At 43.1% G+C, this 12,840-nt stretch overlaps 1 protein-coding gene across 3 annotated transcripts in view; it reads left to right on the forward strand.

Moving 5' to 3' along the window:
• Window positions 1–12,840, forward strand: part of CFAP61 (cilia and flagella associated protein 61) — a 261,717-nt gene that overhangs the window by 103,775 nt on the left and 145,102 nt on the right. For all 3 annotated transcript variants that reach the window (XR_002339864.1, XM_021077413.1, XM_021077414.1), the window contains 3 exons: window positions 1,927–2,053; window positions 3,245–3,322; window positions 10,710–10,916. Coding sequence is in view for 2 of the 3 variants with exons in the window: in XM_021077413.1 (XP_020933072.1) it covers window positions 1,927–2,053; window positions 3,245–3,322; window positions 10,710–10,916 (412 nt within the window). In the remaining variant the exon portion in view is untranslated. The remainder of the gene's footprint in view (window positions 1–1,926; window positions 2,054–3,244; window positions 3,323–10,709; window positions 10,917–12,840) is intronic.

A 12,840-nucleotide genomic window follows, 5' to 3' on the forward strand; every position in this document is an offset into this window, starting at 1 on the left:
CCTGGGTCCTTAACCTTGGTCCATGGGTAGGAATCAGCGGAAAATTGTATCTTTATTTTTATTGCATTTTAACTAAAATCTAGAGTGCCCTTCCATTGTAAATGTAGGCAACAAACCACAATAGTATGTCATAGCTGTAACTTTCTTTTCAACTGACACAACAGGTATTTTCCTATCCTGTCACATCAGGGCTTTGCAGACCTTTGCAAATATTACTTAATGCTTATGCTCGTTTATACAGCAAAATTATGGAAATTATTAGATGACTGCTGAATCATATTCTTTAACACAGCTCATAAAGTATAATCCTTTGTGTTTTGTGCATTTAAAAACATTTTTATGCGAGGGGTCCTTGGCATAAAGGAGGCTAAAAACCCTTGCATTTACTGGGATTTGAATGGAAAAGCTGATGATCTGACAGCGTTTCATAAGCATCACTCTACCTGCTTGGTTGAGGTTGGAGGGTCAGGGGCAGAGGCGGAACTATGCAGACCCATCATGGTGCTGCAACAGCCCAGGCAGGAGGTGCTGGTGGCTGGGTCAACATCTGAGATTGTGAGGAGTGGGTGGGTTCTGGAGGCGTTTTCAGGAAGAGCCAGCTGGCGTGCTACTGGGAAGCGAGGTGTGCAAGGAAGAGAGCGGAGACCAAGCCAAGGGTTTAGGCCTGAACATCGAGAAGAATGGAGCAGCCATGGACTAAGGCAGCTGGCAGGGGCTTGGGGACAACAAGAATGAGATGACTGATGGCCAGGTTTTCATCTGAGAGAAGCAAGATCCTTGATTCATTCTCTCCAGGTCTTCAACAGTATTCAAAATCTTTTGCCTGATATCAATTTCTGAGTGAAGTGTATCAAATTCTAGCAATATTATGGTGGAATTGGTCATATTCGTATTATAGTCCTCAATTTTTAAATTTAATGTTCTTGATTATATTGTTAGTATTGTTAGATCAGATTTGATATGGTTATATCTTCCTAGTGAGTTTTTATAATTAAATATATACCCTTTGGCATTCCTGTCGTGGCATAGCGGAAACAAATCCTACTAGGAACCATGAGGTTGTAGGTTCAATCCCTGGCCTTGCTCAGTGGGTTAAGGATCCGGCATTGCCATGAGCTGTGGTGTAGGTCGCAGATGCAGTTCCGATCCTGTGTTGCTGTGTCTGTGGCGTAGGCTGGCAGCTATAGCTCCGATTAGACCCCTAGCCTGGGAACTTCCATATGCTGCAGGTGTAGCCCTGAAAAGACAAAAAGACAAAAATTAAAATTAGAAAAAAAAAAATACCCTTTTTCTTCATAACGCTTTTTACCTTAGGATCTAACTAACCTGATACTGATTTGCGGTATCAGCTCATTTTTCTGGCTATTTTTACTTTATTCTTTGCACTTTTTCATTTCTTTCCTTTTCTTTTCTTCTTTTTTTTTTTTTTCTTTTTCGGGCTGCACCTGAAAACTGATCATTTTAATTTAACTTAATTGTTTTCTTTTTAGGGCCACACCTTTGGCACATGGAAGTTCCTAGGCTAGGGGTGAATCGGAGCTACAGCTGCTGGCCTACACCACAGCCACAGCAACGAAGGATCCGAGCCGCATCTTTGACCTACACCACAGCTCCCAGCAAAACCAGATCCTTAACCCACTGAGTGAGACCAAGGATCAAACCTGCATCCTCATGGATACTAGTCGGGTTCATTTCCACTGAGCCACAATGGGAACTCCCTGTACTTTTTCAAATGTGTGTTTTCCAGGTTTTTCTAGAATGAAGAGTTACTTTTGTAATTAATCAAATCCCAGTGATTCATAAAAATACTTTATCTGGTATTATTTTGTGTAGGTGTGATATGTTACAATTGGGTCTGCATGTTGAGGGGGAATGCGTCTTTTAGTACTTTAACCTGAAAAAGAAAATGTTTGTCTCCCTACCCAGGACCATTAACATAAGATTAGCCACTGTCTCGGATTCGCCTGGTGTTGAAAATCTCATTAGCACCCTCATGTTGAACAGAAGCATATTGGAGGATTTAAAGAAGTACAACGAGGCTCGCAGGGACCCTGTAAGTACCTGCTATGCTGCTATGACCAGACTGGCTTCTTTCCCTCCCGTTATGGGACCATTAGGACCCATGTGGGTTTAATCGCAAAGTTTCCTTGGACCTAGTTGGAGAATCGTATGCTAGGGAGCAGCAGAGGTGGGATCGGAAGTTGGAGTGAGAAAAGAAGGAGGAGGAAACTGAGGTTCAAGGAAGGAGGGCCATCCTCACGAGTGGGGTGATCAGGTGCCCTATATCCTTATCCCGGGGGTGAGCAAATTGGACGTGATTTAGGCAAGTGTCACGGGAGAAGACAGAACCCAGTTCTTGGAACAGGCACATCTGACCCAGGTCAGAGGATCCTCGAGTGCCTGGGGCCCACCCCAGCAGCACTGGTTTTGACCCTGGGAGGTGATGCGTCTGTCCACACTCCTTGTTGAGCCAGTAGCATCCTCAGGATTGGATTGGCTGGGAAAGATCCTGGATGACAAACATTGGGCTCTCTTTCTAGTCTAGTAACCATATTAGACTTTTGCCACACAGAGGGCCAGCTAGCTGTGGTCGTTATAGTATTGCTCCTTTCTTAAGGACCATGCACGTTAACTTCTCCAGATGTGGAACAACGCATGTAGTTAGGGAAAGGCTGAGTTACTTTTTTTTTTTTTTGGATAAACTTTATTTAAAAATTTTTGATTGAAGTGTAACCAATAAAAAGTGTGAAGGATTCCACAATTTGGATAAACCACATAACAAGCAGCTGATCCAAGAAACAGACTGACACCAGCCAGCCCATTGCAGAGTCCCCTTCTGGCTGTCATTTAGTCATTTCTTCCCCAAATTAGGGCCACCTTGGCTTCTAAGATCATAGATGCCCGATGTGATGCTAAAGAAAACAGGTTCTGAGTCAAAGGAATGGGGTTTGAATCATAGCTCCACCCCTTCTAGCTGGAGATCTGGGCAAGTTAGCCTCCCAAGCCTTCTTTTCTCATAAATGAAGTAGAGATAATGATGATACTTACCTCAGAGGTTGGAGTGAGGGTTAAAGGAATGCAGGGAGGGCGTCTAACCTATGACCTGGCCCAAAGGCAAGAGGTGCTAGATGGTGGCTTTGTTATTGTCCTCATGTGGTCCTGCTTGAAGCCCTTTATTGACAGCTTATGGAGACATTAATAACAATATTTTTAAGGGTCTTAAAACACACGCTTCTCTTTTCAGGATGGAACACCACTGCAGGCATTTGTGGCCGAAGTTGCAGGACAAGTAGTCGGCATTGCAGTGATCAGAAATGAAATGGTAAATTGCGAAGTGGATGTTCCTTTCCTTGATTGTGCCTTTTTCCCGCCATGGATTAGCCTCTTCTGAAGTTTCGTTTTTACTTATTTAATATGAATGTCTCCCTTTTCTGAAGGCTATAGATCTTCTTGCATCCCACCTCTCTCTCCCCAAAGGATTACTACTATTGAAAGTTAGGCATTTCCCAGTTCCACACTATTCCTTCTGCTTAACTACATGCATCGTGTGTGTGTGTGTGTGTGTGTGTGTGTGTGTGTGTGTGTGTGTGATGTCAAGTGGACATCTAATTTTATTTTTTCCCAGTGCACCACCAACTATTCCAAAGTATTCATTACTGAGTAGTCCATTCTTTCCAGACTAATTTAAAATGCTGCTTTACATTATTAAATTTCTGCACACCTGTGTCCATTTTTACTCGCTATCCTGTCCCGTGGATTTCTTTGTTGATCTCTATTGCATTACCACATGCTTTTGTGTCTGGTAGGGGAGTCTCTTCTCTTCTTTGTATTTCTTTCCTAAATTTTCATGGGTTTACTTGGGTCTTTCTTTTCCAGGTAAACCTGGTAACACTTACTATGAATTTATTTGTACCTATGCAGATTTTACAGAACAAATTTAGGCAGAACTGTTAATTATAATATTGAGACTTGCCTTCTGGGAAGCTGGCTTCTGGAAGATACCCTTTATCAAGTTAAGGAAGTTCTCTCCTATTTCTAGTTTACTAAAAGTTTTTTTATTATGAATGGGTATTGAAATGTACTAAAATGTGTTTTGGTGTTTATTGAGCTGTAATAGGGCTTTATTTCTTTAATATATTCAAACTACACTTGTTCTTGAATTCATTTCTCTCTTTTCTTTTTACAGACACACCTGTAACATATGGAAGTTCCTAGACTAGGGATCGAATTGGAGCTGTACCTGAGGCCTACACCACAGCTACAACAACACCGGATCCAAGCTGTGTCTGTGACCAACACTGCAGCTTGCAGCAACGCTGGATCCTTAAGCCGCTGAGTGAGGCCAGGGATTGTCACAGACACTCTGTTGGGGTCTCAACCCGCTGAGCCACGAGGGGAACTCCCCTTTCTGTTTTGATTAAATATGTTCTTGAGAATTCTTGGAGAAAAGGTGGAAGGGGGTAGGGTGTCTGAGTCACATATTTACAGGTTTTCATCTGACCTCACTCTTGAATACTCATTCAGCTGTGTATAGAATTCGTATGCAATTTATTTCTCATCATAATGTTGATGTTTTTACTATCATTGTCTCCTAGTATCCAATATCATGGGTAAAATGCAGCCTGATGTAAATAATTGAATGTCTGTTTGCTTTCTCTCTTAAGAATTCATTTTTTCTTTTTATTCCTAAAATTCTTAAAAAGTATCTTATGCCTCTTTGGAGCTTGGGAACAACTTTCTTCTATGATTTCAGTAATTGTTTCTTCCCTTTCATTTTCTCCATTCGCCTCTTCTTAAACCCCTCCCACTTGGTTTTAGGGCCGTACCCACAGCGTATGGAAGCTCATAGGCTAGGGGTCGAATCGGAGCTGCAGTTGCTGGCCCACACCACAGCCACAGCAATGCCAGATCCTTAACCCCCACTGAGCGAGGCCAGGGATTGAACCCACATCCTCATGGATACTAGTCAGGTTTGTTACCCCTGAGCCACAATAGGAACTCCTCAAATCTCTTTTTATTTTATTTATTTATTTATTTTGCCATTTCTAGGGCCGCTCCTGCGGCATGTAGAGGTTTCCAGGCTAGGGGTCTAATGGGAGCTGTAGCTGCCAGCCTACACCAGCAATGAGGGATCCGAGTCGTGTCTGCGACCTACACCACAGCTCACGGAACGCCAGATCCTTAACCCACTGAGCAAGACCAGGGATCGAACCCACAACCTCATGGTTCCTAGTTGGATTCATTAACCACTCTGCCACGACAGGAACTCCTTAAATCCCTTTTTAGATGGCATCGACCCTTCACTGTCTCTTATATTTCTTCTTGTGCTTTTTAATCTCGTACTTCTTCATTTAGGAGACGTCCTTGAATCCCATTTCAGTGTTTGGCCTCATCTGTTCTATTCTCTAGACCTTCTATTGGCATTTTAACTTCAGAGTTTTTGTATTTAACTTCCAAATCTCTTCTTTGTTTTCTTATTGTTCCTTTTTGGTAGCAGTTTGTTTGTTATGGTTTATGCAAGATCCTTTTTGGTATCTCGGAGGACACTGAATAGAACTTAAAAAAAAATTCTCTTTTCTGTGCTGGCTGACCTCTGTTTCCTGTGGAATAAATTGTGTTTCTCTATTCTGATCTTTTGCGTGTGTCAGTTTTCCTCAAAAGTCTCTCCATGGATTCCCCTTGTGGCTCAACAGGTTAAAAGTCCAACATAGTCTCCATGAGGATGCAGGTTCGATCCCTAGCCTCACACAGTGGGTTAAGCATCCAGCATTGCCGTGAGCTACCGTGTAGGTTGCAGATGCGGCTCGGATCTGGTGTTGCTGTGGCTGGGGCATGGGCCTCAGCTACAGCTCCAGTTTGACCCCAGCCCAGGAATTTTCATATGCCATGGGCATATGAAAAAAAAAAGTCTTCCATGTGATGAATGAGAGATTGAATTTCAGTGAGGAAGACTGGAACAGTCTCCCTGACAGATGTGTGCATCTGCTTCTCCACTGCATCACTCTGGCTTCTGGGAGGCTGCCTGCCTCTCTGTCCAATTGGGAGGGAGCAGCCATTTCCGGCTTTTCGTGGTGCTTGAACATAGCACTGGTGGGCAGCAGACGGGGACCCTGGAGTGGCCCACGGTAGGAAGGAGTAACCTATGGCAGAAAACCATAGGTGTAACCTATGATACGTTCCCTTTTCTGCGGAAAACTATCTTACAACTTTGCCCCATCACCCTCTCTCATTATTTAATTAATTTATTTAATTAATTAATTTATTTTTGTCTTTTGTGTTTCTATGGCAGCACCCATGGCATATGGAGGTTCCCAGGCTAGGGGTCTGATCGGAGCTACAGCTGCCAGCCTATGTCAGAGCCACAGCAACTCGGGATCCTAGCCGCATCTGTGACCTACACCACAGCTCACGGCAACGCCGGATCCTTAACCCACGGAGCAAGGCCAGGGATTGAACCTGCAACCTCATGGTTCTTAGTCGGATTCGTTTCCACTGCACCACAATGGGAACTTCCCCTCTCTCATTATTTTAAAACTCATTTTTGTTTTTCTTTTAAGGAATTTGGGGTGGGAGGAAAATTAAGTGCACATGGCCTATCTGCTGTTTTGCTTTAATAACCTCTGTTGGCTCTTTGCTTTTTGGTTTTCATTGATTTCTCAGCCTTTCACTTATGGCTCATTTTATTTGGTAATGAAGGATATCTCCTTGGTAATTAAAGAAACCTCTGCCTTTAGGGCGTGAAGGCAGTTACAGGGTCCACGCCGATGGGAAGGGCAGACATGGCAAGAATGGCCCTCGTTTTTTCCTTTGTGCTTCGTGGGAGAAGCTGGAAGAACAAGGGGTTTTGAGGGGCTTGAACTTCATAATTTTCCTGAATTTTATACCGCCATCCTAGCCAGTCACAAGGTACATCAAGTTCTTGCATTCTCCAGTTTCTCTTCTTAAAAGTGTGCATTTAGGACAATGTTACAGTGGAAAGTAAGAAGAATTAGAAGGAGTTCCCGTCGTGGCGCAGTGGTTAACGAATCCGACTAGGAACCATGAGGTTGCGGTTCGGTCCCTGCCCTTGCTCAGTGGGTTAACGATCCGGCGTTGCCGTGAGCTGTGGTGTAGGTTGCATACGTGGCTCGGATCCCGCGTTGCTGTGGCTCTGGCTGTAGGCCGGTGGCTACAGCTCCGATTCAACCCCTAGCCTGGGAATCTCCATATGCCGCGGGAGCGGCCCAAGAAATAGCAACAACAACAACAACAGACAAAAGACAAAAGACAAAAAAAAAAAAAAAAAAAAAAAAGAAGAATTAGAAGTGGGTGCTTTTCCCATCTGCCTTTGATTGATTTTTAATTGCAAGTTCATCTCCAGTGTCCTGCATTTGTACCCACCTCTTTTCATGATTTCTGATTTTGATGGTATAATTGTGCATGGATGATTTTGTATCTTTACTGTATATATACCTTTACTGGTGAACCTTGTCATTTGTGGTATTTTTGTTTCCTGTTGCGGCCTTTTCTGCCTAGAGAAGTTCCTTTAGTATTTATAGTAAGGCTGGTTTAGTGTTGCTGAATTCTCTTAGCTTTTGCTTATCTGTGAAGCTTTTGATTTCTCCCTCAAATCCTTGCTGGGTAAAGTAATCTTGGTTGGAGGTTTTTTCCTTTCGTCACGTTAAGTATATAATGCCACTCCCTTCTTGCCTGAAGAGTTTCTGCTGAAAAATCTGCCGATAACCTTATTGGGGTTCCCTTGTATGTTATTTGTTTCTTTTCCCTAGCTGCTTTCAGTATTTTCTTTTCGCCTTTAATTTTGGTCAGTTTGATTAATATGTGTCTTGGGGTATTCCTCCTTGGGTTTATTTTATATGGCACTTGTTGTGCTTCCTCGATTTGAGTGCGTGATTCCTTTCCCATGTTAGGGAAGTTTTTGGCCATTATCTCTTGCCTTCAATTGATTTTTGGTTTGATTTTTCCTGCATATCAGGTGTGTTACTACACCTCATGGGAGAGTCACACTCACCCTGGATTGTGCCCCCGCACCCCCACAGTGTGTACTGCTGGGCAATGAGGGCACAGTCAGCATGAATGGGCTACTGGTTCCCCCCCGCCCCAGTATGGGGGACAAAAATGGTGATCAGCATGGGCCCATAGAAGCAGGAGCAGCCTGCCTGAGATATGCCTTTAAAAAAAAAAAATTATTGAAGTAGAGTTGATTTACAGTGTGGTATTAGGAGTTCCTGTCATGGCACAGCAGAAACGAATCAGACTAGGAACCATGAGGTTGTGGGTTTGATTCCTGGCCTTGCTCAGTGGGTTAAGGATCCAGCGTTGCCATGAGCTTCGATGTAGGTCACAGATGTGGCTCGAATCCAGTGTTGCTGTGGCTGTGGGATAGGCAACTGTAGCTCCAATTAGACTCCTAGCATGGGAACCTCCATATGCTGCAGGTGCGTCCCTACAAAAGCGAGGAAAAAAAATGCAATGTGGTATTAATTTCTGCTGTACAACAAAGTGACTCAGTTATACCTGTATGTCCTTTTTCATATCCTTTTCCATTAAGGTTTGTCATAGGCTATTGAATAGAGTTCCCTGTGCTATATAGTAGGAACTCTCGTTTATCCATTCTATATATGATAGTTTGCATCTGCCAGTCCCAAACTCCCACTCTGCCCCTCCCTGTTGGCAACACAAATCTGTTCTCTATGTCTGTGAGTATGTTACTGTTTTGTGGATAAGTTCTTTTGTGTCATATTTTAGATTCCATGTATAAGGGATACCATATGGTAGTTATCTTTGACTTACTTCACTTAGTATGATAATTTCTAGGTCTGTCCCTGTTGCTGCAAATGGTATCATTTCATACTTTATTACAGTTGAATAATATTCATAATATATATGTATTATATATCGTCTTAATCCATTCATCTGTCCATGCTCTATTAGGTTGTTTCCATGTCTTGGCTATTGTAAATAGCACTGTTATGAACATAGGGGTGCATCTATCTTTTTGAATTATAGTTTTGTCCATATATATATATATATATATATATATATATATGCCCAGGAGTGGGATTTCTGGATCATATGACAAATCTATTTTTATTTTTTTCGAGGAACCTCCATACTGTTTTCCATAGTGTCTGCACCAACTTACATTCTCACCAATGGTGTAGGAGGGTTCCCTTTTCTCCTTACCCTCTCTAGCATTTGTTATTTGTAGACTTTTTAATGATGGCCATTCTGATGAGTGTACGTTGGTACCTCACTGGAGTTTTGGTTTGCCTTTCTCTAATAAGTAGTGACAATGAGCATCTTTTCATGTGCCTATTGGCCATTCATATGTCTTCTTTGGAGAAATGTCAATTTAGGTCTTCCCCTCTGAGATTTTCTTTTACCAGTTTGCTCACTGGTCCTTTAAATTACCTTCCACCATGTAAAAAACGTATGACCTCAGAAGCATAAAAAAGTTCAAGGGGTGTTTATGGACAAGGCCCAACCTCACAATCTATTGCAGGCCAGCCAGTTGCATGTGCCGGAGTGTGTGCCTTGTGGGGTGGCATGTTTCCACTTAATAGGTGAATAGAGAAGAGTAATGAACCCAGAGGATGTGGGTGGGTGTTTGTCCTACACCAATTGGCTGGTGCCCCCTTGCCCAACAGCGGGTAAGCCTGCTGTCCTGCCACCTGGCCACAACAAAGACTCAGGTCTCTCTAGGTTTTCAGAAAAGCTGTGATGACCAAATTCCAAAGCCCGAGCCATGCTCTAGAAGTAAACCATCAAAGCAAGTGACTTTCAGGAAACATATATATATATATTTTTTTTTGTCTTTTCTATGGCTGCACTTGCAGCATATGGAGATTCCCAGGCTAGGGGTCTAATCGGAGCTACAGCTGCCGGCCTGCGCGAGAGCCACAGCAACGTGGGATCTTGAGCCGCATCTGCAAACTACACCACAGCTCACGGCAGTACCAGATCCTTAACCCACTGAGCAAGGCCAGGGATCGAACCCGAAACCTCATCGTTCCTAGTCAGATTCTTTAACCACCGAGCCACAACAGGAACACCAGGAAACATAATTTTTAACTTTTAAAAAATTAGAATGGCTGTGTGTATATTTATAACCGAATCACTTTGTTGGACAGCAGAAATGAACACATTATAAATCTACTCTACTTTAATAATAAAGCTTTAAAAACTGGGGGGGAAAAAAAGTAACCATGAGAGTTCTCTGGTGGTGCAGTGGAGTAAGGATATGGTGTTGTCACTTCTGTGACTCAGGTCACTGCCGTGGCACGGGTTTGATCCCTGGCCCAGGAACTTCCGCATGCCAAAAGAAAAATAAATTATGAAGACAAAGGAGTAAATAATAGGAGAGAAAAACACATTTCTTACTGTTGCGCTTCCAGTAATTTTTAAGTGACATTTCCCAGAAAACGTATGCCATTTGCTGAAACATCCTTTTATTTTTAATTAATGTTTTATTAAAATGTAGTTGATGTACAGTGTTGTGCCAATTTCTGCCATACAGCAGAGTGACCCAGGCACGCACATATACACATTCTCCTTCTCATGTTATCTTCCATCGTGGTCTATCCCAGGAGCCTGGATACAGTTCCGGGTGCTGTACAGTAGGACCTCATTGCTCATCCACTCTAAATGTCATAGTTTGCACCTACTAACGTGTGAAAACATTCTTAGATGTCCTTTCCCACCTGTTTCAGGATATAGAGTACATACGATCCCACTACAACATTGAGGATTTCATCTATTTCAGTCACCACCAGCGCGAAGAACACGGACACCTGTATCACTTTGCTCTGAATCCCATTTTCCGACACTACACCAAGTTCTTCCTAAAGGAGATCCTCCGTTTAGGATTTAAGTCCTGTCTCTACTACCCTGTGTACCCACAGTCTACGGAAGGCAAGGTAAGAGAGGGTCCTAATTCACTTTTCCAGCAGATCCGCATCCACGGTATCATTTGCGTCCTGTGCCACATTTCATGTCATCCACACGCCGGGGATTTTGATTATGACGTGGCTCTGAATTTCACATGGCCATACCCTGTTTGGCCCTTTTCTTAACACCACAGTGAAAATCCGGAAGGCTCTGAATTTCTGAAACCGTCACAACCCATATAATTAGTAGAACAATTTGTTGGCTTTTCCATATCAACGACAACAACAACGAAAAAAACAGACCAAAAGCCATGGAAAAACACACTAAGGGGTGTGAGAATCAAATTATTTCTTACGTGCATTAGCGGATGCCGAAACGTCCTATCTCGTTCCTGAAGCACAGAACGTTCTAGTACTGAACCCGGGGAATAAATCAGTTCAGTCCTTAAGACTGGGGTGCTGTCACGGCAGCAAGGCATTCCAGGTGAGCACTATAACCCCCGTGAAAGTGACAGATAAACAGGGCAGGTACGTGATACTGACACAATCTTTACGTGGTAAATACATCTATGTGTGCATAATACTTGTGGCATTTCTGTGGAGCCATACTTCTGTAACACACACGCACAAGGAGCCAGCTCTTGCTTCCACATCCCCTGCTTGAGTCTCCCTCATAGCTCTTTTCACTCCTTAACATCGTAGCCTGTGCCATGAAGTTGGCAGTGTTTGTCCTGTCCAGAGCTGTTCCCCCAGTGCCTGGAACAGTTACACATACACCACACACACACACACACACACACACACACACACACACACACAGTGTCCTGCTTTAGTTATAGGCATGGGCCTCTTGGAGTTGGATTCCCCAAGCTGTTCTTTCCTATAAGTTGGCCCTCTGTCACCTGCAGTGTGGGTCCTCCACTCGATGCAGACTTGACGGGTGTTGAATCTGAACCCTTCCACTAGGCAAGAGTTGCCCCATTAGATCTTGTTCATGACCAACACCATTCTCAGCCTCTACCTAGAGTCTGACATTATCACAGTGTTTTTCTAAATTATCACGGTGAGCTATGAGGATTTTTCAATGATCTTAATTATAGACGTTAAAACCAGCCTAAAATTATCCAAGTTAAAAATATACACATAACAGTAAATTTATCAGTGTGTCTTATTTAACAAATGCCTTTTGGAGAAGAACAGCAAGAATGGGGGAGAAAGAGAGAAAAACACGGAAAAGCTTGGTCGTGGATATAGAATGTGCCCTAAGTGATGATTGTTTTCCTATCAAAATGTAGCATTTCAGCAACCTGAGTGCCCCAGATTTGAACTTGGGACGTGGGAAGGTGACACTTGTGTCTGAAAATCTTGGTCCTGCATAGTTTCCTTTTACTTCACATTTGAGCAAATGCCAGTTTGGTGACCTTCAGGTTGTGATATTGAATTAGTTTTATTCAAAATGGTGCCTGCATGTGCCCAGCAGTTGGAACGTCCTATTGCGTCCATCATCAAAAGAGTGCCTTAAATTGAGCTCATTGATGTGTATGTATTTCCCCCCATGGTATAGAATTAGGACCATGTAGTACGATTGTATGTATCACATAGATTTATGTTTCCTCTCAGTCTGCACCTCTCGTTGATTTACAGATGTACATGTATTTTTTTTTTTGTCTTTTTATCTTTTTTTTTTTTAGGGCCACACCCAGGGCATATGGAGGTTCCCAGGCTAGGGGTCGAATCAGAGGGGTTGACGCCACCCGCACCATAGCCACAGCAACACAGGATCCTAGCCTCATCTGTGACCTGCACCACAGCTCCCAGCAACGCCAGATCTTTAACCCACTGATCGAGGCTGGGGATTGAACCTGCATCCTCATGGATGCTAGTTGGGTTTGTTAACCAGTAAGCCACGATGGGAACTCCTGCACATGTACATTTAAATGAGTGCAAGAAGCAA

The sequence above is a fragment of the Sus scrofa genome, chromosome 17 (genome assembly GCF_000003025.6).
Source record: "Sus scrofa isolate TJ Tabasco breed Duroc chromosome 17, Sscrofa11.1, whole genome shotgun sequence".
Classification (NCBI taxonomy): Eukaryota; Metazoa; Chordata; class Mammalia; order Artiodactyla; family Suidae; genus Sus; species Sus scrofa.